The following is a 26,298-nucleotide window of genomic DNA, read 5'->3' on the forward strand; positions in this document are numbered from 1 at the left end:
TGGAACCAGCTAGCAGAATCGGAAGACACCTGCAGAGATGCAGCTGGGCTCGGACCTGGGCCTGCGGCACTTTATGAGCAGCACTAAGGGGGAACAGGACTGGCGTGCTGTGTTGACCTCTGTCCTGCTGTCCTGGTGTCAATGATGCTCCTAACTGTGCCCCATTCTTAGGAACTCATGGTGAAGTGGTAGGGACAACACAGTTTGTAAGTACAGACTGGGGGCTCAGGTACTCGCCTTGTAGGTGACCAGCCCTGCAAGGGGTCCCCTGGTCACAGAACTAGGACTAGGAATGGGTGGAGCCCAACCCTCTTCCCAAATACAGACACGGGTGATTGAAGGTAGATGATGAGGGAGAGAGAGAGGGGGAGAGAGAGAGAGAGAGAGAGAGAGAGAGAGAGAGAGAGAGAGAGAGAGAGAGAGAGAGAGAGAGAGAGAGAGAGAGAGAGAGAGAGAGAGAGAGAGAAGGAGAGGGAGAGAGAGAGAGAGAGAGAGAGAGAGAGAGAAGGAGAGGGAGAGGGAGAGGGAGAGAGGAAGAGAGAAGGGGAGAGATAGAGAGGGGGAGAGAGGAAGAAAGAGAGCGAGAGAGAGGGGGGAGAGAGAGGTGACTGTAGCTGTTACATATTGGGTCTGCTAGTGAAGGTTTCTTACGGCTTCTCACAGTCTTATTAGTTTAAAATGAACAGTTATACCAAAATAAATAAATAAATAAATAAATAAAAGGGGGCTGGAGAGATAGCATGGAGGTAGGACATTTGCCTTTCATGAAGAAGGTCATTGGTTCAAATCCCGGCATCCCATATGGTCCCCCGAGCATACCAGGAGCAATTTCTAAGCGTGGAGCCAGGAGGAACCCCTGAGCACTGCCGGGTGTGACCCCAAAACCAAAATAAAATAAAATAATAAAATAAAATGAATAGTTATACAGCGACACCACAGCGAGGAGGGCACAGGCCTGGCACAGGGCTGACCTGAGTTCAATGCCCAGCACCCCACATGGTCCTCTGAGCAGGCCAGGAGTGACCCCAGAGGAGCGCAGAGCCAGGAGTGAGCCCTGAGGCCACAGGTGTGGCCCAGAAACCAACAAACCAATGAAACCCAAAACCCTCATAAAGTAAACCAGTGGGCCAGGCCGGGGATGTGACTCAGTGCAGGGCACTTGCCATGGGTGAATGAGGCTCTGGTGGCACTGCCAGATGCATGGGAAAGTTCTAGAACTCAATGGACTCTTCAGATACCGCCCATGTATGCTCCGCAGTGTTTTTGTTCCTTTACCCTGGAAGCCAGGCAGCAGGGCGAGTCCGAGGGTCAGGATTGGGCTGGTCAGCTGCCGCAGCTGGGGGCTCTGGACTTTGTGCTCTGTGGGGTCGCCTTGCTGCTCTGGCCAGGGAGTGGCTATACCAGGAAGTCCACCTTGCCTGCCCCAACTAGGTGAAGAGGCCTTGCCCAGTATTGCACATTAAGCAGGTGTGAAGAAAGGTAATTCAGGAAGCTTCAGGCCTCTGGCTTTGGGGTGGGGGCAGCAGGACAGGAAAGTGCCCCTGGGTCTGGGAGGGCCTGCTTTTCATGCATTCCCTTAGGTCCCAGGACCCATGGTAGCTGTGCAGGGCATGGCTCTCTGAGACCAGAAAGCCCTTGTCCCATGCCCACATGACCAGCACTGCCAACCACCCTCTGAGGCTTATGAGAGACCTCCTCACACACAACTACCTTGCAGAAGCTGGGAAGCACCACGAAGGGCAGGAGGGAGCCCCTGGCAGGAGACACTGAAGGCTGTCCATGCGCTTGGGGAAAGTTCAGGCAGACGCTGGCCGTGCTCAGTTAGGCCCTTCGGAAAGGTGGGGTTCCTTCCAGCACCCCAATCACCTTCACTCCCAGCCCCCCTCAGTCATGACACCCTCTGAACACCTATCTGACCCCAGCCCTGCCTGGCATTTGCCAGTGCCTGAGCCCAGAAATGCCCAAGTTCCCCAGTAGGACGGCAGTCACAGTGTCCCAGAGCAGCAGGAGGAGGGAATGGAAAATTCTCCCCGGGGGATGAGTTGACTCCATTAAAAGCACTTCAGACTTTCCACCCTGGCCAGAGGAAGTGAGTGAAGGTGCCTGGAGGTGAGGGAGGTTTGCCAGGGAAATGCCAGGAAGGTGCTGCCTGCATTGTTCCCAAGCGGGAGAGAGCAGAGACGTGCCTGGAAACCTCGGCGCTTTCTGAAGACCGGAAGGGGCCTAGGGCTGCCAGGTCACTCTGGAAGCTGAACCCAGCCCCCCCCCACCCCCCCACCAACACACACATGTGTCTGGGGCTCAAATGCAGACAGCAGCAGGGCTGAAAGGCACATTCTGTGCCAAGGGAACAAGGCTGGCACAGAGGCCCCATGGGAGAGACGCTGCCTAAGAGGGGCCATCTCCTGAGGAGATGAGCTGAGTGCCCCCTCACCAGCTGCCTGGGCACCTTCAAGAGGAACCTGTGAGTTACGGGGGTTCGACTAGGGCCAGTGGAGGAGCTCCTCACTCTGTGCTCTCTCCCCATGTGGGTACTTTCTCTCTCTGCCTGCGATGTCTTCAAAACAGTTGGCGGAGCCAGAGAGAGCACAGGGGTGAGGTCCTGCTCTGCATGTGGCCGACCCGTGTTTGAGCCCTGGAGCACCGCCAGGAGTGACCCCTACACACGGAATAGGAGTAAACCTGAAACACCGAGTGGGTACAAGTTCCCCAAATATCCTTCATAAGAGCAGGATCACAGCAGACCCGTGCTGGAAATAAGCTCATGGTCCCAGCAAAGGCCACAGGGCCAGCGTCTGCCCAAGGTGTGGAGTCCATCTTGGTCTGTCTGGCTAGTAGGGGCTAAGTCACTCAAGCATCAGCACAAGCCCATGCTAGCCCCAAGTCACAGCGCCCCCTGGGAGTGATGGGGTCTGAGGCCTGGCAGTCACTTGTGCTGCCACCAAACCACGCACAGGGCCAGCCTTCCTCCGACAACCAGCACACAACACAAGCATCTTGTTTCCTTTGTCATTTTGCAGCACTGGGGACCCGACTCTTGGGTCACACCTGCAGAGCACCCCTGTGCCAGGGGCCACACCCTGGCTCGTCCAGCTTAGCGGGAGAGACTTGGACGAAAGAAGACACCGGGACTGGCATGAAAGCAGCTTCAGGTTCATCACATTCTCAGGGGTTCAGTCCACCACAAGCACCATGCAGGTAGAGCCATAATTCAGGCCAAATTCAGGGCAGCTGGCCCTAAGAGGCTGAACCCACAGACTAAGTAAGTGTAGACAGAGCCCCCACTTGACTCTGAGAACAGGGGGCTTACACACGAAGTCGCCCCACACATGTGTAGGCAGGCAGAAGTCTGAGGGGAGCCCAGGAGAGGCCCAGGCTCAGCCCTGCCCAGTGCACCAGCATCTGCCCATCAAGGCCTTTCCGGGAGAGAGAGAACCGAGCTAGCACTGCCTTCCTCCAATGGTAAGATCCAACTTCAAAATGCACCCCGTGTCGGGAAGGTGGCGCTAGAGGTAAGGTGTCTGCCTTGCAAGCGCTAGTTGCAGGTTCGATCCCCTGGCATCCCATATGGTACACCCAAGCCAGGGGCGATTTCTGAGCACATAGCCAGGAGTAACGGGCCCGGAGAGATAGCACAGCGGCGTTTGCCTTGCAAGCAGCCAATCCAGGACCAAAGGTGGTTGGTTCGAATCCCGGTGTCCCATATGTTCCCCGTGCCTGCCAGGAGCTATTTCTGAGCAGACAGCCAGGAAGTAACCCCTGAGCACCGCCGGGTGTGACCCCAAAAAACCCAAAAAAACAACAACAACAAAATGCACCATGAGGCTAATTTCTAGGGTTCTATGTGGCATCCGTGTGGCCGCCATCTGGGGAGCAGGCACCCTGTCCTGTGGCCTGGGGAAAGCCGGAAGTGAGACCTACAGGTCTAGACGGGTTTTGGGAAAGCACCTTTATCCCGGAAGTCTTGCAGCAGGCCTGGGGCACACACAACTTCCTCCAACCCTGAGCCCCGCTGAGTCTCAGGAACCTCCCAGAAGATGCACTGTCACCCTCTCTGGGACCCAGGCTGGGGATGTCAAAACATGGTACTGATGGCTGAGTGGCCTGGGGACTGTGACCATGGGAGGAGGGTAAGCACCTGGTGTGTGTGTGTGTGTGTGTGTGTGTGTGTGTGTGTGTGTGTGTGTGTGAGTGACTGACTCTACAGATGGCCCCACCAGGCAACTTGAACAGTGGCTGCTCGGTGCCCTCCATAGCTGCAGATGACAACCCACATACCCGGGCCAGAGCCTACCCTGTCAGCACGTGAGCCAGAGCTTGCTTTGCATTTGGACCCTTTTCCCTTTGGCACAAAGATGAGCTGACAGATCTGAGCCCGCAGCACTGAACTTGCTCGCTGTAAGCAATGGAATCCTTCGGGCGCTCTAGGGACATCAGCCCAGAACACGGGGCCTCAGGAACAGCTTTAGGACCTGCACATGCCTGGGTCAGCTGAGAGACATTAGCACGTCAGAAAAGCACCCCAAGTCTCTGCCCACGAGACGGAAACGGGAGCGAGGAAACTTTCAAGGCGCTTGACATTTGGGGTTGACTCCAGGAAGGAGCCTGATGGAATGTTGACGTCCCTTGCCTCCTGCCCTTAGGTCGAAAGGAATCAAATTCCGATATGGGACCTTGCAGAGCTCAGAGGTGACTCACATGCTCAACCTGCCCTGCAGAACCTCCTCCTTTCCTGATTGCAAAAGCCACCACACTGCCAGCATCAGGCACAGACACACACACTGTCCCTGCCGCCCCGTCCCACAAGCAGTCCCAGTACCTCCTTAGGGACACAGCACACCATCGATCCCCGCAGCGCTGCGTCCGTGTCGGCCAGACGGGGCAGGCCTGCCAGCGCTCCAGGAGTGAACCCCCAGCCCCCCCGATCCCCCAGCCGACTCTGTGACCAGGCATGCTTCTGCCTAATCACACAGGCCAAGAGACACGCATACCTGGGATCCGGTTGAGCGTCACCCAGAAGTGCTCGTCGGGGCTGTAGGTGTCCTTGGACCAGAGCAGCAGGTCGAGGGCCCGCTGGTCGCCCAGGACAAAGTTGGCAAACTCTCGGGTGAGGGCCACATAGGCCGAGCCGAAGTAGATGGTGAGGTTGTGGGGCGGAGGAGGCTTCAGCTTGGCCGTCTTGATCACATAGGATATACCCATGCCACGGAACTCCCGGTGTACGAACTTGGTCCGGCCCACGGCATGGGCAGGTGGCAGCACCCCGGGGGTGATGTTCTGGCCCCGGTAGCCCTTCAGGTGGCGCACGATCTCCAGGTTGGTCTTCAGCGGGAAGTCCTGGCCGCAGGTATTGAGCACGTACTTCCAGGCCACCCCCGAGGCCACCAGGTCCTGCAGGCAGTGCAGGTCGGCCTGCAACCGTGAGATGCCCCCGTACACCACGGACTCGGTGCGGGAGGCCAGGAAGGCGTTGGGGAAGCAGCTCAGCAGCCTGCCCACGGCCGCCTGGAAGTCGCGGGGTGCCTTCTGGTCCACGTGCACGCAATAGACGTTCTGGGGCATGTAGATGGCCCTGAAGAGCCGCTCGAAGGTGCTGAGGTCCTTATGGACCACCATGACATAGGCCAGGGGAAAGTCAGCCTCCTCGGCCGAGAGCGCTGCTGTCAGATAGTGGCTGTGTGCCAGATACTCATCGCAGGGGGCCGGGCCCGGGGGGATCTGCAGGGCATTCTCTGACAGGGGGAACACCTTCCCCCCCAAGATCTGCTGGCAGACTTCCTCTAGGACAGAAGCGTTGACCAGGGATGCCTTCAGGAAACGTCTGTCCATCCCGAGTTGGTTATGGTAAACAAAGACGAAGATGAGGGCCGAGGCGAGAGACAGGAGGAAGAGGCCATGTTTCCAGGAGCCTGGCAGCCAGTCCATCATCGAAGGGGTGAAAGAGCGGCCAGCCAAGGGTTGTGGGGCTCCGACACCCGTCACTTACATTTTCCCCAGTCTCCACGGCCTCTGCTCTCTGCGGCTGGGCTCTTGCCCTCTGCCCTCCTTCCCAACTCATTCACGCAGCCGCTTGCTGCTGCCACACCCCTGCCTGCCTAGCTGTTCCCACAGACCAGACAGGGCCTCAGGGCCTGCGATTTCCAGGCTCCCTCCGGCCCCCACTGCGGGGCAGGAGAGGAGACTGTTCTGCAAGTCACGGCCGGGAGCTGTCACCCTGGCCCGAGTCTGGCGACTGTGCTAGGCCGGCTTCCTGTTAATCATTGCACTCAGCGCCGGCTTGCCTGCCTGCCCGCCCACCCTGTTTGCTTAAGCAGCGGGGCCAAGTCACGGTGGCCCTGCCCAAGAGCGCCTGTGAGGAGAGGACTTGGGCCTGGTCAGCCCCTTTCCACGCCCCCAGGCCGCCCGCCACCCCGCCGCCTATGGAGATCCTTCCAAGCCCCCTCCTGCTGCTGGGGCAGGCCAAACCACCACCCTGCTCTCCATGAGGGGACAGCCCTGCAAAGACACACCCCGGCCCAGGATGGACCCCATCTGCCCAGCACTCTCCCACAGAGGCAAGGGCAGCGAGGACAATGCTGGCTACGGAGCCCACAGCCCAGGACAGACAGCATGCGGGTGCCGGGAAGCTTCCAGAACTCGGGAAGAGGCCAGAGGGTTAGTTAGCTCTCCCAGGCCCTTCCTCATCTGTGACATCGGCGACTCTGTGCTTAGACAGCCTCTGGAGGGCTCACAAGAGGTCCCCAATTCACAGCTGACACCCGCACTCACACCCCTTCTTTCAGGCTCCTCCCTGGGGCTGACTTACTTTTGCGCTCGCACAGCCTCATGCCTCATCACACGGCCTCACACCTCATCATAGCCCATGCATACGGTACACACACGCATAGTCACATGGCAACATGCCCCCACCTGGTCAAGCCTCACAGCTTGCGTGCACACACACACACACACACACACACACACACACACACACGCTGACACTCCATGTACTCTGCCTCGCAGCTGCACCTCGTATGTTCACACCGTCCCCTCATGCTGGATGGCGCCCACAATCAGAGAACCAGAGCCACTTGGGGGGGAGCTGCCCAGTCGTATGTGCCTCTGCAGGACAACCTAGTGGCCCCTCCCTGTTATGGTGTCCCTGTGTCCCTGAGGAATGCTTCCAGGCCGTATCAGTCCCTGGGACGTGAGGACACGAGCCACTCGTTCCTACCTAATCAAAGGCCAAGAGCCTCCAGGGATGTCTTGTCCCACCGGTTTCCACGCCCAGTGACTGGACCAGAGCTAGAGACATGCTACTGGTGCCCTGGGTTGCCCTGAACATCTGGAGGATCAGCGCCACCTCCCGGGCCCTGCTGACTCTTCCTACCCAAGCCGAGCACTGACCCGGAGAGCCTCAGGTTCCAGGGAGCCGGCTGGATCCCACATAAGGATGCCACAGAGATAACCACCCAGCGCCTACCTACACGACCCTCCTCTCAGTGTGTCCTGCTCAAATGCCTGTGAGCAGATGTCATCTTCAGGCGAGATCTGGGACTCAGACAAGCGCAATCTTTTCTGAAATAAGGCATTTTTTCTAAATATTTGTCTCTGGTTTGGGGGCAGTACTCAGTACTTAGGCATTCAGGGGCTACGCATGGCTGTGGGCTCAAGGGTCAGTCCTGGCAGCGTACTCGGGGTCCATGCAGTATTGGGGCAAAAACCCTGGGGTCCTGCCTGTGGTAGCCCCAGCCCCCCTCTCTCTCTCTCTCTCTCTCTCTCTCTCTCTCTCTCTCTCTCTCTCTCTCTCTCTCTCGTTGCTAGATATTCTTACTGTCCTGCCCACTCTGAGCCACTGTCTACATGGAATGAGATTAGCAGCAGGAATAATACAATGAAGACATCAAACCAAATTACACTCTTTGGAAGCGGTCAGATGACTTTTCTAACATTTCCTCCTAATCCACCCAGATACTTGCACTCACTCCCTTTGTTCCTGCCACCTCCTCTCCTCGGCAGCCCTGAAAGCTCCTTTATCAGCGATGTGCTCCAAGCCCGGCGACCACCCTGCTGTCCTGTCCGTCACAGGGTGCCTGTGATCCCGGCTTCCGCAGCAAGTGGCCTGGCATGCCGGCCAGTCCTTCCATGTGGGGCTCCAGAAGCGTCGCCAGGTTCTGACGGCGCCCGGGTGGTGCCAGCTCTTTCAGAGGAATGAATTCCATCTTGTTCTGCCACCCCAGACTCCACGGCGCTCCCTCCCTCCTCCTGACCCTCTTGGCTGCTCTGGCCCTTGTGCAATTTGCTTCTAGGTTCTGGGCAGAGCGCCAGCTAACAGAGGGGGTGGCAGTGAGTCACCGCAAAGAGCAAGGATGCTTCCTGCCGACCCACGGGGCAGCAGTTCTGAGACAATGAAGGCAAGGCCCAAGGGTTCTGGAAACAGAGGGAGCAATACTCTGCCGCCAGAGTGCACCTACACCAGATCATTCCTGGGACACCCTGAGTGTCTCATGGAGGAGCACCGATGGGAGGAGATGCCATCACTTCGCTCCCATTTTTCTTGGGACCCTGTGACCCAGCGCTCTCCTTTCTGCTTTACTGTGGCTCCATGCCCTCGGGGGTCGAGTATGCTTGACAATGCCATGAAAACTGAGGGAGCAAAAGGCCACAGGGAGCTGCAGCTCCCACCCGTCTGGGCTTACAACTGCTCAATCCCAGCCTTGCCTCTTGGCATCCTGTCCTGAGAACTGGGTCTGTGGTGGCCCCAAGACCTCCATGGGGAGACTGAGGACAGCCACATCACTTCTGGGAGACTCAGACAGAGACAGAGACTGACCTCAAACAGAGACCCCATGACCAGCACTTCCTTCCCAGCCATGTAGTCTCTTTCTGCTATCTGTCTACATCTGGCTCTTTCCCCAGACGGGAGCATTTCTGGTCCTTGTTGGCTCAGGGAAGGAGACTTGGGAGGTCAAACTTCTAACAGCTGGAAGGGGGAAGGCACTTGCTTTGCATCCCCAGACCCAGGCTCCATCCCTGGCAGCACAGATAGTACCTGGAGCACTGCCAGAAGTCAGCCCTGAACACAGCACACAGCCCACACTGTCCCTCCAAAATCACTGGGAAGGAAAGCGGGAAAAGCACAGACAGGCCTCAGTGAAGGGGCCCCAGAGAGAGGTCTGAACCAGAGGGGCTCCTCCCTACTGGAGAGTGAGGCCCAGTGCCCACCATCACAGGCGAAGCATTTTCTGTTCCTGGAGCCAGAGTGATAACATAGAGGTAGGATGTTTGCTTTGCATGAGGCTGCCCAGATGAACCTGGGTTCGATTTCCTGTGTCCTATATGGTCCTCTGAGCCAGGAGAAATTGTGTGTGTGTGTGTGTGTGTGTGTGTGTGTGTGTGTGTGTTTGTGTGTGTGTGGTTTTTGGGTCACACCCGGCAGTGCTCAGGGGAAACTCCTGGCTCCATGCTTAGAAATTGTTCCTGGCAGGCACGGGGGACCATATGGGAAGCCGGATTCGAACTGATGACCTTCTGCATGAAAGGCAAAAGCCTTACCTCCATGCTATCTCTCTGGCCCCAGGAGCAATTTCTGAGTGCAGCGTGAAGAGTAACCCTGGAAGAGTGAAGAGTGCCACTGGGTGTGGCCCAGAAACAAAACAAACAAAAAAAAGATTTCTGCTCCTGGGCCAGAGAGATAAGACTTAGGTGAAAGCGCTTGCCTTGCACAAGGCTGATTTTGGTTCCATTCCTGGCAACAGCTTTGTTGGTCCTCTAAACCACTTCAGGCAGGAATGAGCCCTGAGCCTCACTGATGTAGCCCTGAAGTAAATAAAATAAATCAAATATTTTTGCTCTTACCTACCTCCACTCTGTTCTGCAGAGTGGGTTCAGACACCCAAACAGAGTGCATAGCAGAGCAGCACCATATCCCGGGGATCCTCTGCACGGACACTTCCTTCCTCCTGGAACTCACCTGAATGGGGAGGGACCCACCTGACAGGCAAGCAATGACCCACCCTGGAAATTGGGGCCCAACAGAGCCTGGCTCTGACCCTGCAAAACTGGCCTGTCCTCGGGCTGGGCCATGAGCTTCCGGAGGTTTCTAGAAGCACGCCTGCACACGGCTCCAAGTGTGCTCCTTGCTTTTGTGCTCAGCAGTGCCAAGGTGACTCATTCAGTGAAGTACCTCAGAAAGGCCAGTCAAGGAACTTGTTAAGGCTGGGACATCAACGCACCCGTTCTCGGAAAAGGCTGAGAAGAAAACACGCAGTGGGAAGTGAGTCAGTCCTGTAAGACAAGCTTCTTACCCGCTCAACCAGACAAAGGCCTTGGACCTCGGCATCCGAGTATTTGGCTTTTTTTTTTTTTTTCAATTTTTATTAGTAATTTTTATTTTGACCAAAGTGGTTCACTAATCATTCACGGTGGTATTTCAGGTACATAGTGACATTGAATTAGGGCACTCCCACCACCAATGTTGACTTCCCTCCACCCCTATTCCCAGCCTGCATCCTATATCGCCCCTTCATTGCCTCCAGGACCACTAGTACAAGTGGTCCCTTCTGAGTCTAGCCTGTTGTAGATTGGGTATCGTTTCTGTTGTAGTTGGCTTTAGATTTGGTGTCCAAGTCTGATCATTTTTTTTGTTTGTTTTGTTTTTGGGCCACACCCGGCGTTGCCCAGGGGTCCCTCCTGGCTGTCTGCTCAGAAATAGCTCCTGGCAGGCACGGGGGACCATATGGGACACCGGGATTCGAACCACCACCTTTTGGTCCTGGATCGGCTGTTTGCAAGGCAAACACCGCTGTGCTATCTCTCCGGGCCCAAGTCTGATCATTTTTATTTCTACTCTATGTTCATATGACTGTTTGGTCTTGGTGCCCTCCATTATTTCTCCCTCAATTTGAGAGGCAGAACAAGATGGTTTAAATTATGTATTTCTGTTTGAAGGTAAGAGGAAAAAAGTAAAAAAGAAGAAGAAAGGGCCCGGAGAGATAGCACAGCGGCGTTTGCCTTGCAAGCAGCCGATCCAGGACCCAAGGTGGTTGGTTCGAATCCCCGTGTCCCATATGGTCCCCTGTGCCTGCCAGGAGCTATTTCTGAGCAGACAGCCAGGAGTAAGCCCTGGGCAACGCCGGGTGTGGCCCAAAAACCAAAAAAAAAAAAAAAGAAGAAGAAGAAGAAGAAGAAAAAGAAAGGAAGAGAAAAGAAAAAAAAGGGGGGGGTTATAATTTTTTTTTATTTTTGGACCACACCTGGTGGTCTCAGGGGTTACTCCTGGCTCTGTGCTCAGAAATCACTCCTGGCAGACTCAGGGGGACCCTATGGGATGCCAGGATTCGAACCACCATCTGTCCTGGATTGGCTGCTTGCAAAACAAACGCCCTACCGCTGTGTTATCTCCCTGGCCCTGGCATTTGAGTATTTAAACTGGCACATCCAGGCCAGCTTTTCCGGGGAGACCTGGGCCAATCCTGGGTCCTAGCCCCCTTTTCTTGGCCCTCCTCGCCCTGCCAAGGGCTTCCTTGCCCAGCAACTTTGGCTCACCTCCATCAGCACTTTGTGCCTGGCACAGGGCAAGGCTCTGGAAGCCGGAAGCGGGCCGAGACCTCATCACCTTGAAGGAGCCGCTCAGAGCCAAGGACAAGGAGGAAGCAGGAGGTCCCCTTCCCTCTGCTGTCCCAGGTGGTGTGATGGTGTTTGGGCTCATCCTTGCTCTGTCATGCCGGCTTCAGAGTCGGTGGGACTCGGGGGCCCTTCCTGGCCCCTGGCCCATCTCTCTTCCTAAAGAGAAAAGGGAAGAAGAGGTGTGGCAACACGGCGGGTGCCAGGAGGGACTCAGGATTCTTTTCCAAGGAAGAGGCCTCGTGGGAAGGCTGCAGGAGAGAGAAGCAGGGGACGGGGGTGCCCAGATTCCACAGAGACTACCCCAGACACTGCCCAGTCCAGGCTCCAGCGAATCATCAGGCCCTCCCATCCCCTCTTTCTCTCAGTTCCAGTCTACAGACTTCCCTCGGCAGGGCAGATGAGGGCACTGTTTCCCCGTTTCCCAGGCTGGTCCTCATGGCCAGGGGAGTGGGGTCACAGGTCTTCAGGCACCATCACAGGTGGGACACACAGTCTCAGGCACCTCCAGACCGACGTGGGCATCCCTAGATCATCTGGCCACCCCCAGAGCACCCTGGGCACCTCCAGACCATCCTGGGTACCCCAGAATGCCTGGACTGACCCCCAACTGTCTGGGCACCCCCAAACCATCTGGCCACCCCAGACCATCTTGGGTACCTCCAGACCATCCTGGGCACCCCAAAACTGTCAGGGCAACTCCAGACTGACCCAGGCATCCCAGACCATCCTGGGCACCTCCAGACTATCCTGGGTACCCCCAACTGTCTGGGCACCTCCAGACTGACCCGGGCACCTCCAGACCATCCTGGGCACCCCCAGACTGTCTAGGTACCTCCAGACTGACCCAGCATCCCCAGACCAAACCAGGCACACCCAGAGCATCCTGGACCCAGGTACCCCCAGACGAACTCGAGCACCTCCAATTGTTTCAGGCAACCTTCAGACCGAACCTGGTACCTCCAGACTGATCTGGGTACCCCAGACCACCCTAGGTACCTCTAGACCATCCTGAGCACTTCCAGACTGTCTCGGGCACCTCCAAACTGTTGTGGCCATTTCCAAACCATCCTGGGCATCCCCAGATCCTGCCCAGCAACTTCTAGACTGACCCAGGCACCTCCAGATCATCCAGGCCACCTCCAGGCCTTTGACACAGTTCAGCTCACTTATAGATACCAGCTTGGGCCTTGGCATCTAGAAAGGTGTTTGAGGAGCATCTCAGCATCCCTGGGAGGGCGGAGACAAAGACAGATAGACACATGTCAGCTGGGGAGTCCCCAATACTAGGTCAAGGCCCTTTTTCTTGTCTGTCCTCTGGCACTTTGGGGGTGAGTGAGGGTGATACCCTGTCTCAGCCACCACCAGTTTAAGGCCTCGAGGCCATGAGGGCGAGTGAGATGAGGCAGGAGCATCACTGACTGGACTCGGGTTTCCCCAAGTCTCTGATTTTGGGGGCCTGAGTTGCTCCTTGTCTGGGGGTGTCCCCTGCACCCTTGACCCCAGCTGGGCTGCCTTAGGGTCCCTCAGGCTGTCCTGAAGGGGTGACAATGGGGCCCTGTGAGAGGTCTCGAGGTGTCCCTCATGCTGACCTCAGGTACCTCAAGGTGACCCCAAATGTTTGTGTTTGTGTGTGTGTATGAAAGCAGCTGTGCACCCACTAGGCTCCTCAGTGTCACCCATGGGTGCAGCACTGAGGCTACTGAACAGACAGCAAGGCCCCCATTACCACTCCTGGAAGTGGTGGTGAGAGTGGGGATTGTGTGGAGGGTGAGAAACAAAACAGAGGGGGGGCCCGGAGAGCTAGCACAGCAGCGTTTGCCTTGCAAGCAGCCGATCCAGGACCAAAGGTGGTTGGTTCGAATCCCGGTGTCCCATATGGTCCCTCGTGCCTGCCAGGAGCTATTTCTGAGCAGACAGCCAGGAGTAACCCCTGAGCAATGCCGGGTGTGGCCCAAAAACAAACAAACAAAAAAAAAAAAACAAAAAACAAACAACAAAAAAAACCAAAATAAAAAAAAAAAACAGAGGGGAGCAGGTTGTGTTGGGGAGGCACCTCACGTTGAGTGAATGATTTTTTTTTTCATTTTTGTTTTGCTTTGTTTGGGGCCTGCAGTGCTCTGGGCTTCCCTCTGGCTCCGTGCTCAGGAATGACTTCTGGCAAGTTTGGGGGGAACTCATGGGGGTACTGGGGATAGAACATAAAAAGCAAACACCTTACCCACTTTGCTATTTCTCCAGCCCCCCCCCCTGCATTTTATGATCTCTTTTTTTTTTTTTTTTTTTTTTTTTTGGTTTTTGGGCCACACCCGGTGACGCTCAGGGGTTACTCCTGGCTATGTGCTCAGAAGTCGCTCCTGGCTTGGGGGACCATATGGGACGCCGGGGGATCGAACCGCGGTCCTGTCCAAGGCTAGCGCAGGTAAGGCAGGCACCTTACCTCTTGCGCCACCGCCCGGCCCTATGATCTCTTTTGGATTTGGAGCCACACCCAGCAGTGCTCAGGGATCACTCCTGGCAGACTCAGAGCACCAACAGGATCCAAACAGGTTGGCAGGATGCAAGGCAAACAAACACCCTATTCGCTGTGCTATCGCTCCAGACCCAACTGTTTTGTTTTTACCATTCATTTTGCATTTATTGAAATTTTTTATTTGTTTATTAATATTTTATTGGGGGGGCACACCCGATGATGCTCAGGGTTTACTCCTGACTATACACTCAAAAATCACTCCTGGCTTGGGGGGGCCATATAGGACACTGGGGGATTGAACTACGGTTCGTCCCAAGTCAGACGTGTGCAAGGCAAACACCTTAACGCTTGCATCACTACTCCGGCCCCTGTTTATTGATATCTTTATTTAAGCACCATGGTTACATATGTATTTGTAGTTGGGTTTCAGTCATAAAAAGTACACCCCTCTTCACCTGTGTAGCCTTCCCGCCACCAATGGTCCCCATCTTCCTCCTCCCCACCCCTGCCAGTATTCGAGACAGGCTTTCTATTCCCTCACTGACATTGTTATAATAGTTGTCAGTGTAGTGTTTTCTCTATCTGAACTCACCACTCTTTGTGGTAGGCTTCATATCATGGGCTGGACCTTTCACATCTCATCTCTATTGTCTCTGGATATTATTACCAGACTGTCTTTCATTTTTCTTAAACCCCATAGATGAATGACACTACTCTGTGTCTATCTCTCTCCTCTGACTTAGTTCACTCAGCATAATAGTTTCCATGTCCATCCGTGTATAGAAAAATTTCATAACTTCATTTTCCTGACAGCTGCATAGTATTCCATTGTGTAGACGTGCCACAAATTCTTTGGCCACTCACCTGTTGTTGGGCATCTGGGTTGTTTCCAGATTCTGGCTATTGTAAATAGCGCTGCTATGAATATCTGTGTGTGGAAGAGATTTTTGTATTGTGTTTTCGTGTCCCTAGGGCATATCTCTAGGAGTGGTATAGATGAATCCTATGGGAGCTCAATTTCCAGTTTTTTGAGGATCCTCCATATTGTTTTCCATAAAGGCTGGCCTAGACGACATTCCCCAACATCAGTGAATAAAAGTTTCTTTCTCCCCACATCCTGCCAGCACTAATTGTTCTTCGTTTTGTTTTGTTTTGGGCCCACACCCAGTGACGTTCAGGGATAACTCCTGGCTATGCGCTCAGAAATCACTTCTGATTCAGGGGACCATATGGGATGTTGGAGATCGAACCCAGGTTAGTCCTGGGCAACCACATGCAAGGCAAACAAACACCTTACCGCTGTGCTGTCACTCTGGCCCCTGCACTGATTGTTCTTGTTCTTTGTAATGTGTGCCAGTTATGTTGGTATTAGCTTGTACCTCATTGTTGGTTTGATTTGCACCTCCCACCATTTAATTTTTAATAGAATCTATTTGTTTTGTTTGTTTAATCTATTTTGTTTGTTTAATCTATTTTGTTTTGTTTTTGTTTTGGGGTCCCATCTGGCAGTGCTCAGGGATTATTCCTGGCTCTGCACTCAGAAATTGCTCTGTGCAGGCTCTGGGGACCATATGGGACACCAGGGTTCAAACCCAGGCTTGTCCTGGGTCGACTGTGTGCAAGGCAAACGCCCTACTGCTGTGCTATCACTCCAGCCCCAGATTCTGTTTGTTCTTAAAGAAAGGTTGCAGCTCACCCAAGCCTCCTCACTCTAAGGTCAAAGGCTCGCTCAGGCCCCCCACTTAAGGACACCAGGGATTGTGTGGAGAATTGGCAGGCAAGGCCCTTCTTGGCCCCTGGGGGGTGCGAGAGCCCAAGACTAGCCCAGGATGGGAGAGGCAGGAAGACAGCACCACCTGCGGGCCGATCTGCGCACGACAATGACTTGTTCTGCCTTTCATGAAATGGCTTGCTCCCTTGCCTGCTGGGGAAGGGGCCGACTTCCCATCACAATCTAAAAAGAGCAGATGGGAGTAGCCCCTTGGTGGGGGGCTTAAACAGCAGGCTGGGGACCCCACACTCAGCTCCCTGAGTCTGTTTGCCTTTATCTTGGCTGCTTGTCTCTTTGGGGAGTGCCTGATGATGGCTGTGCCCCCAGCCACACTTCCTGGTTGAGATGCTCAGATACCTTTTCTGTTCTTTTTTATTTTTATTTTTTTTGCTTTTTGGGTTACACCCAGCAGCTCTCAGGGGTTACTCCTGGTCCTGGCTCCAGGCTCAGAAATCGCTCCTGGCAGGCTCAGAGGACCCTATGGGATGCTGGGATTCAAACCACCGTCTTCCTGCATGCAAGGCAAACAGGCTACCTCTGTGCTATCTCTCTGGCCCCACCTCTTCTGTTCTGTGCTTGGCCCACAGTGTGTGTATCCCTTTTTGTGGAGTTTACACACACTCAGATGTGATATGAACAGACTTGCCTGCAGTGATCACAGAAAGCTGAGCCTCCAGGGTTGCTTTGGGACATGCGAGTCACATGGGACTTGAACTCATGACCATGTTTTCCAGGCAGGTGTTCCAGGCAGGAACAGTTCTGCAACTGTTCCTCCAGGACCCACCTACTTTTCTTAGTCTGTTATTATTAGCATCACGGAACGGGTGGGGGGGGGGGAGGAGGGTAGACCACACCCAGCAGCATTCAGGAGTTCTTAACTCTGTACTCAGGAATTTCCTCTTGGTGGACTTGGGGGGACCCTACATGGTACCAGGGATCAAACCCGAGTCATCCATATGCAAGGCAAACAAACGCTCTTCCCACTGTACTATTGGTCTGTCCCCTCCTCTACTTTTTGTTTCGTTTGGGGGCCATGCTCAGTGGTACTCAGGGGTTACTCCTGACTCTGCACTCAGGAATCATTCTTGGCTGTCTTGGGGGACCCTCTGGGATGCCAGGGACTGAACTCAGGTCAGCCATGTGTAAGGCAAACACCCTACCCACTGTGCTATTGCTCTCCTCTACTTTTCAAAAGTGGTCCAGACAGACTTTATTCAGCAATATCCTTGCAATGAGGACGAGCGTGCAGCACAATCGATCATTCCTATCTGCTGTGCAGCCATCATGGCAAGAGTTCTAAATTGGGGAACTGGAGTGGTGGCACAAGGGGTAAGATGTCTGCCTTGCCCACACTAGCCTAGGATGGACCATGGTTCAATCCCCCGGCATCCCATATGGTCCCCCAAGCCAGGAGCGATTTCTGAGCGCATGGCCAGGGGTAACCCCTGAGCGTCACTGGGTGTGGCCCAAAAGACAAAAATCAATCAATAAATAAAAATTGCAAGCAAGAGCCCCTGCTCAGTCCCCATGGTCCTTCAAGCACTGTCAGGAGTGACTCTAGAGCACTGGCCCTAAGCATTGCCTGGTGTGGCCCAAAAATCAGAAAAAGAAGAAAGTGGGGTCAGAGAGATAGCATGGAGGTAAGGTGTTTGCCTTGCATGGAGAAGGTCGGTGGTTCGAATCTCGGCATCCCATATGATCCCCCAAGCCTACAAGGAGAGATTTCTGAGCGTAGAGCCAGGAGGAACCCCTGACTGCTGCTGGTGTGACCCAAATACCAAAAATAAATAAATAAATAAATAAAATAAAAAGAAGAAAAAAGAAAGAGAGAAAGAAAAAGAAAGAAAGAAAAAGAAAGAAGAAAGAAGAAAGAAAGAAAAAGAAAGAGAAAGAAAAAAGAAAGAAAGAAAGAGAAAGAGAAAGAAAAAAGAAAGAAAGAAAGAGAAAGAAAGAAGGAGAAAGAAAGAAAGAAAAAGAAAGAAAGGAAAGAAAGAAAGAGAAAGAAAGAAAGAAAGAGAAAGAAAGAAAGGAAGGAAGGAAGGAAGGAAGGAAGAAAGAAAGAAAGAAAGAAAAAGAAAGAAAGAAAGAAAGAAAGAAAGAAAGAAAGAAAGAAAAAGAAAGAAAGAAAGAAAAAGAGAAAAATAAAAAGAAAGAGTATGAAGTAATTACCAGGCACTGAATTTCAATATTGTGGCCAGACCTGGCAGTGCTTGGGGCTTTTTCCTGACTCTGCACTTAGGAATTATTCGTGGTGGGCTTGGGAGACCCACCAGGGGTGACAGGGATGCAACCTGAGATGGCCTTGCGCAGGTAAGTGCCATCCCGCCATCCCCACATAGCCATTCCAGCCCCTCGGCACTATAGACTTAGGCACTGAACCAACTATAAGGCCAAGGACTGAATGAAAAGACCCTAAAAATATCATCTTCAGCACCATCACTATCTGTTTATCTGAACAGCAAAGCCCTGATATAGTTAGAATTTCTTTTGAAAAAAGTTTATTATTTTTAGGGCCAGTGATAACAGCAGGTAGGGCGTTTGCCTTGCATGGGGCTGACTTGGTCTTTATCTCCCAGCCTGGGGGCTTAACATAACCTGATCTTGGGTTACAGAGAGCACAGGGGTTAAAATGCTTGCCTCACACACAGACGACATGATCCCCAGTACCACGTAAGGTCCCCCTTTGTTTCACCAGGAGTGATCCCTGCTCACCACCACCACTGCTACCACCACCACCAACAACCCACCCATCAACCTTTCTATCTATCTATCTATCTATCTATCTATCTATCTATCTATCTATCTATCTATCTATCTATCTATCTATCTATCTATCTACTTATCTATCCATCTGTCACTAGAGCTGTTCTTGAGTGAGAGGCCAGATACGCAGTACAGGGTTAAGAGATTTGCCTTGACTACAGAATCAGGCTCAATTCCTAGCACCATGTGACTACCTAACACTTCTGGAACAAGCAACTGAGCACCATCTCTCAGACCAAACCTGTTCTCTCATGTGTTTCTCGGTGCTAAAGTGCTTATCTGTTGGAGTCTCCACCCCAGGATCTGCAACGATCATCCTGGGACTGAGTCCCCCATGGGACATCATGGGGTATCTTCAGTAATGCTTCTTCAAAGTTCTGGGGAGTCCTTCCTGCTTCCCCCAGCTCTGGAAGGCTGTCCGCACCCTCTCACTTGGGGCCACATACCTCCAACCTCTGTTGTCACCACCGCACCCCCACAACTTCCATCTGAGCCAAATCCTGCCAGTGGCACTACACTGGGGCTGTTTTGAAGCCCACCGCCCCATAATCCAGACCATCTGTCCATCCCACCCGCTGGGAACTGTCTGTCTTTTTGGCAGAAGAGGTCATAGGCTCAGCTTTCTGCTAGGGCAGCTTTGGCGGGACCATGAGTTCCCCTCCCATCCCCTGAGACTCTGTCCTGAGGTTCTGGGTCCAGGCACAGCTGAGAATTGTGACATGGAGCCCCAGGGCGCAGGCTGAGGGTGCCCTTCTGAGATGGGATCTGGGTTATTTTCCCTGGAGCCTAGGGGCACAGGCAGGACCCTGAGGGGAAAAAACAGGATGAGCCAGATGCCAGGAAACAAAGAGATAAGCAAGCTAGAGATGAGTAAGAGATAAACGCTTTAGGTCTGAGGGGTGTGAGGGTCTGTGTGATCTGTGGGCTGTGGGGAGTGAGGCCTGACCCAGGCCATTAGCCAGAGGAGAACTTGGTCCAGTCAAAACACCTCCACCCAGCGAAGCTGAGGATGGAGGAGCCAGACAGAAGGCCCAGACCTGCCTCTGCTTGCGAAAACTCCAAGGCACGGAGCCGGGGACAGCTAAGGGGACACGACCCAAGTGGACACCTGACCCCATCCCTGGATTCCCAGGATGCCCCAGGGCTGGCTATGAAGGCCCTCTAGCCTGAGTCCTTAGGGGCTGGAACAATAGCACACCTGCCTGCTGGCTGAGCTGGTTAGATCCCGGGTGTCCCTACGGGTCCCCATGACACAGTTGGGAATGATTCCTGAGTGCTGAGTCAGGACAAACCTGTGAGCATCACTGGGTGGGGCCCTAAAAGGAAAAACAAAACAAAACAAAACAGCAGGAGTCCGTGCTCTCGGAGCACTCGTGGAGCACTCCCGGGAGCTCTGAGCCTCCTGTGATCCGAGCAGTCTCCAGAGTACTCAACCGCCTGTGTTCGGTCTGAGCGGAGAGAGCAGGGGGCCATCGCACGCCCTGGAATGGGGTCCAGGGCACTTTCTGAAACTGTTGGCCTGCTTTGATATATAATTCAGTGTTCTTTAAGCATAAGTGGGATTTCCTTTTTTTTATTATTTGCAAAGGGCAACGCCTCACTCCAGCCGAAGTCCATGGCTTCCTGAGAACTTGGGTGTGCGTGACCCCTGGGTGTTTCCCCAGAGACACAGCTTGGCTGCAGGCATGCAGTATGTATGCAGTAGATCTCTCTCTCTCTCTCTCTCTCTCTCTCTCTCTCTCTCTCTCTCTCTCTCTCTCTCTCTCTCTCTCTCTCTCTCTCTCACTCATACACACACAACCCTTCACACACCTTTTCTCTTTCTCCCTTTTATTGTGTGTGTGTGTGTGGGGGGGGGTTACACTGATGGCATTCAGATCTTACTACTGGCAGACTCAGGGTCCCATATAAGGTGCTAGGGACTAAACCTAGGTCAGCTGCATGCAAGGCAAGGACCTTATCCACTGTACTATCTCTCCGTCCCTTTCTTGGTCTCTTTCTTCCTTCTTTCCTTTCTCTTTCTTCCTCTTTCCTTCATTTATTTCTCTCTTTCTTTTCACCTTTCCTTACATTCTCTCTCTCTTTCCTCCCTCCCTCCTTTCTTTTCTTTTCCATGGGGACCTCGGGGCCTTGTACATATAGGCACAGATACCATGGTCTGGCACTTCGGCCCTCAGGTCTGCTTCCTAAGAATAGGTCATCACAGGGTGCAGGCTTCTCTGTGGGGCCGAGTGTGGGGATACTCAGTCTGGCCTGAGCAGCCACATGCAGGCTGTCCTCTGGGCTCTTGTCCTGTCTGTCTGTCTGAGACTCAAGCATCTCCTGGAATCCCTGTGTTCTCTCTGGGTCTCACGGTGTGGGTGTCTCTTCTCCCTGGATATCGGGCATCTTCCAGCCCTGCTGGGGCTGGTTCGAGCAAGAGCCCCCCCTCCCTCTGAGTATCTGGACCTCCGGGAGGAGAGATCCTACTTAAGAGATCTTAAGAGATCTCTGCTTAGCCCCGTTGTTGAGCTAGTTGAGGCCTACTCCCAGGGGTGCTGGGGATGGAGGAGCTTGTCAGGAGGCCCAAACCTGCCACTGCTCATGAAAACTCCCCGGCACGGATCCAAGGATAACTTGGGGGACATGGCACACCTGGGCACCCCACCCCATCCCAGGCTTCCCACAGGCCTCACCAGGAGCAACCCCCCCAGGCAGACAGAGTCAAAGACCAGTAGAAGCCTGGTCGCTGGGTGTGGCCCAAACACAAGCAAAATAAATAAAAAAACAACCAAAGCAAACAAATAAAAATACCCTCACAGCCCGTCCTGCCTTGCCATGGGGCCCTCAGTGGGTGGTGCTGCGCGTGAGTTGGATCAGCCCAGGAAGGTGTGTTGTCTTATCAAGGAACACCTGGAACCAGAGCCCTGATTTCAGCAGTGTAGGGTGGGCAGTGGGGAGGGAGATCAGTGTGTGTGGGGCACTGGACTACTGGCTTTGCATGTAGGTTTAATCTCTGGTACTAGGAGCTCTCTTGAGCACTGCCAGGAAGGGCCCCAAAACAAAAGCCAAAAGAAAGTGGTAGGAGGACCGGAGAGATAGCATGGAGGCAAGGCGTTTGCCTTTCCTGCAGAAGGTCATTGGTTCGAATCCCGGCATCCCATAGGGTCACCTGAGCCTGCCAGGAGCAATTTCTGAATTTCTGAGCATGGAGCCAGGTGTAACCCCTGAGGACTGCCTGGTATGACCCAAAAACCAAAAAAAAAAAAAAAGTGGTAGGGGCTGGAGTGATGGCGCAGTGGTAGGGCACTTGCCTTGTACATGACTGACCTAGGATGAACCTTGGTTCAATCTCCCGGTAGGTATCCCATATGGTCCTTCAAGCCCTCAAGCCAGGAATTCCCTGAGCATCATCGGTGTGGCCCAAAAAAAGAATGAAAGAAAGATGAAGAAAGAAAGAAAGATGAAGAAAGAAAGAAAGAAAGAAAGAAAGAAAGAAAGAGAGAGAGAGAGAGAGAGAGAAAGAAAGAAGAAAGAAGGAAGGAAGGAAGGAAGGAAGGAAGGAAGGAAGGAAGGAAGGAAGGAAGGAAGGAAGGAAGGAAGGAAGGAAGGAAAGAAAGAGACCCTTGATGGGTGCGGGTTCGAGCCCCAGCATCCCATATGATCCCCTGAGCCTGGAGCAATTTCTTTCTTTCTTTCTTTCTTTCTTTCTTTTTTTTTTTTTAGATAATCAAGTGGGATTTTCTTTATTCAAGGGCACAACATAGTACTTAAAAAAATCCTATTTAACAGCTGTCATTCCACTGTTACATGTATAACTAAAAAGTGCTAACAAATGCACTGGTGAAGGGGAGTATTGTTTATGATTGAAACCCTACTACAAACATGCTTGTAATCATGATGTTTAAATAAAGATTTATATGGAGCAATTTCTTTTTTTTTTTTTTTTTTGGTTTTTGGGCCACACCTGGTAACGCTCAGGGGTTACTCCTGGCTATGTGCTCAGAAGTTGCTCCTGGCTTGGGGGACCATATGGGACACCGGGGGATCGAACCTCGGTCCGTCCAAGGCTAGCGCAGGCAAGTCAGGCACCTTACCTTTAGCGCCACCGCCCGGCCCCATATGGAGCAATTTCTGTAAGGAGTAATCTCTGAGTGCTGTCAAGTGTGCCTCAAAAACAAAAAGGAAGGAAGGAAGGAAGGAAGGAAGGAAGGAAGGAAGGAAGGAAGGAAGGAAGGAAGGAAGGAAGGAAGGGAGGGAGGAAGGAAGGAAGGGAGGAAGGAAGGAAGGAAGGAAGGAAGGAAGGAAGGAAGGAAGGAAGGAAGGAAGGAAGGAAGGAAGGAAAAAATGGAGGAAGGAAGGAAGGGAGGGAGGGAGGGAGAGAGGAAGGAAGGAAGGAAGGCAAAAGAAAGGGAAGGACAGAAAGTAAAAAGGAAGAAGGAAGGAAAGAAAGAGAAAGAAAGAGAAAAAGAAAGAAAGACATAAAGAAAAAAGAAAATGACAGAAAGGAAGAAAGAGAAAGAATGAATGAATGAATTGTGGCCAGTCATCCAGCAGGAATAGCAGGGACAGAATGACTCTGCACTTCTTATGTTTGTTTTGTTTTGGGGCCACACCTGGCAGTGCTCAAGGGTTACTCCTGGCTCTGTGCTCAGGAATCCCCCCTGGCGGTTTTCCAACCCCCAGTCTGCATTTCCATACAATGTCCTGTTCTGTCTCCCAAGAAAGCTTCTCCTAAGAAAACTTCCCCCAGGTCCTCCTAGTTACTTGCAAAGCCCAGGAAGGAGAATAAAAAGCTTCCATAAGAGACCCCAATCAGGTCATCCAAGAATAGCACAGCAGGAAGGGCGTTTACCTTGCGTGTGTCCAGACTCAAGTTCTATCCCCAAATACCATAGGGTCCCCCAAGCCCTCCTAAAGTGATTCCTGATTGTCCCCAGGTGTGACCCTAATAAACAAACAAAAACTTGAGACACAAGATTCAGGAATTAACTACAGGCACAAATCTTAACAAAACCACATAGCCAGGCCTGGCTTTTACCTGCCCAAATGGACCAAAAGGTCCGGCTAACCTATGAGGGGAGATCTTGCCAAGATGAACAGACACCCCCAGGGCCACTCTCCTCCAAGCCACAGTCTTCACCAGAATGGATATGGGTCTCTAGAGTCCTCCAGAACCTTCCAGAACCTCCAGAACCCAATGACTTGGGCACGTCACCAGTTAAGAAGTTTCCCCCGAGGCAGCTGTGGAGGCGCCTTTGTGCCAATCCGCAGGGCCCTGTCCGAGGCAGTCAAGACTTTTGGCTGGAATCTCCACTCCAAAGGGGCCTCTAAATCGAGGCTTCCTTGGCTTCTTTTCAAGCTGTTTCGGTTTTAGGGCCACGCTAGGTAGTGCTGGGGTCTCCTCCTGGCTCTGTGTTCAGGGATCAATCCTGGAGGAAATCAGGGACTGAACTCGAGTGAGCCACAAAGCCTGCCTCCTGGATGCAAGAATTCCAGGGCTTCCAGGACCCTGAGTGACAGGACAGCAAGTAAGGTGTTTGCCCTGCACACGGCAGACCTGGGTTCAATCTACAGCATCCCATATGGTCCCCTGAGCACCGCCAAGAATAATTTGGGAGCACAGAGCGAGGAGAATCCCTGAGCATCACCAAACGTCTGGGGTTGGACCCCAAACATCACTAGAAGCACCATTGAGGTCCTGGTGGACCCCACAGTCCCACGTCCCGGAGACCTAGCACTGCACAGAAGGCTCCGAGTGGAGGCATCGCCAGGAGAGTCCTGGGCATCCCCTTCTGTATGGGGGAAGGGCTGTGTCTGGCACTCCCTGGCCTCTGTCTCCCTGACTATCCTGTCAGTGGTGCCTTGGCTGGCCACAAGGACCCACTAGCAGAGATATGAGGGCCCAGGATGAGAGAAAACCGGGGACCTGCTGGTCTCAGCACAGAGCAGGGAATTTCGGGGTGCCCATCTCCTGCCATGAGGAGCCCAACACGAACCCCTAGAGTGGATTTATACTTTTTGGGGGCCCACATCCGGTGACACTCAGGGGTTACTCCTGGCTATGTGCTCAGAAATCGCTCCTGGCTTGGGGAATCATATGGGATGCCGGGGATTTAACCCAGGTCTATCCTGGGTCAGCCATGTGCAAGGCCCTACAGCTGCGCTATTACTCCAGCCCCATGAGCTCTTAGGGGACAACCTTACTTAGTGCTCTTGAGAGTCACTGTCCGGCCTTCTGGGGGCTCAGTAGCATGTGCATACCCAGCATGGTGGCCCTCCAGGAGAGCTGGGGGTCCCTGATCTCTGATCCTTTCCTGGGGAACCCCCCCCCCCCGGGCAAGGGCAGGGGCCCGAGAACAGCCGAGTGAGGTACCCTTGCGAGGATGCTGGCAGGGCAGGGAGGGACCCTTTGGTTGGCAACCGTGGGCATGGCCAATGTGCTGGACACCAAGTGTCGCCAGCCAGAGCAGGAGACAGGCAGGCCAGAACAACCTCGCTCCTTATCTGAGGAGAGACAAGGCCGGGGACCCTGGCCGGGCCTAAGGAACTGAGTCTGCCGAGAAGCGGGGCGGGTAAAGCCAAGGTCCCAGATTTGGAGGTGCTAGTGGCTTCAGAACACTATAGCCTGATGCCCCATTGGAGAATAAACAAGAGGGGCTGGTGTTCAGTGTTAGGGCATTTGCCTTGCACATGGCTGACCCATGGACCTCGGTTTGATCCCCCGGCATTCCATATGGCTCCCCCAAGCCAGGGGCGATTTCTGAGTACATAGCCAGTAGTAATAACCCCTGAGTGTCACCGGGTGTGGCCCCAAACAAAGAAAAGAATAAGAGCAGGGTACCAGTGCTTTGGAGGTTCCCCTGTCTATCTCCAAACACTTCATCCTCTGCAAAGTTCTCCCCACACACCACACTCTGTTTCTGTAGGGAAACCACAGTTTGCAAAGTGTCCCTCAGACAATCTACGACTGAGGCATGGAAACACTTAATTTTATTTTTGGGTCATATCTGGCGGTGCTCAGGGGTTACTCCTTGGCTCTTCGCTTAGAAATCGCTCCTGGCAGGCATGGGGGACTCTATGGGATGCCGGGAATCGAATCAAGTCCGTCGGGTTTGGACACCCGCAAGGCAAATGCCCTACCGCTGTGCTATTGCTCACTTTATTTATTTATTTTTTGTAGCAGTTACAGTTAGGAAGTTATGTTTTTTGTTTTTTTTTTTTTTTTTTTTTATTAGAGGGGGCTCCCTGGCGATGCTCAGATCTTACTCCTGTCTCCGCGCTCAGGAATCACTCCTGGAAGTGCTTGGGGGACCCTATGGGATGCCAGGGATCAAACCTGGGTCATCTATGTGCAAGACAAACACCCTCCCCGCCGTGCTATATGGGCAGGAGGGGTGTGGTACTGAGGCTGTACCCACAGTCCCCCTCTCACAGTCAGCCTTGTTCCTCCCTGCACCCCTTTTGTCTCTGGGATTCCCCCTGCACCTTCCACCTCGCCCCTGCCCTGCTGGCTTATCTCCAGCTGTGGAATGAAGAACTTTATCTCGCTCGAAGGAATCCCCGGCATCGGGTGGGCGCCGGCCAGTCCCGGCAGCACCGGGCTGCACCTGCTCGTGTGGCCCCACCCTGGGGAGACCGGTTGTGCTTGTGTCATGTGTGGGGTTGGCGTGCACCTCATTTCGGCCCTCCTTGCCCTGTGCCTCGC

General features: G+C 53.5%; 2 protein-coding genes across 4 annotated transcripts in view; both read right to left on the reverse strand.

Annotated features, from left to right (window-relative positions):
- Positions 1–6,161, reverse strand: part of LOC125996031 (N-acetyllactosaminide beta-1,6-N-acetylglucosaminyl-transferase-like) — a 37,523-nt gene extending 31,362 nt beyond the window's left edge. Inside the window, exon 1 of the mRNA XM_049764991.1 lies at positions 4,992–6,161. Within this exon, the coding sequence (XP_049620948.1) occupies positions 4,992–5,928 (937 nt within the window). The 5' untranslated portion in view covers positions 5,929–6,161. The remainder of the gene's footprint in view (positions 1–4,991) is intronic.
- TMEM14C (transmembrane protein 14C) overlaps positions 1–26,298 on the reverse strand; it is a 1,060,545-nt gene that overhangs the window by 58,324 nt on the left and 975,923 nt on the right. The gene's annotated exons all lie outside the window — the stretch shown is intronic.

The sequence above is a fragment of the Suncus etruscus genome, chromosome 18 (genome assembly GCF_024139225.1).
Source record: "Suncus etruscus isolate mSunEtr1 chromosome 18, mSunEtr1.pri.cur, whole genome shotgun sequence".
Classification (NCBI taxonomy): domain Eukaryota; kingdom Metazoa; phylum Chordata; class Mammalia; order Eulipotyphla; family Soricidae; genus Suncus; species Suncus etruscus.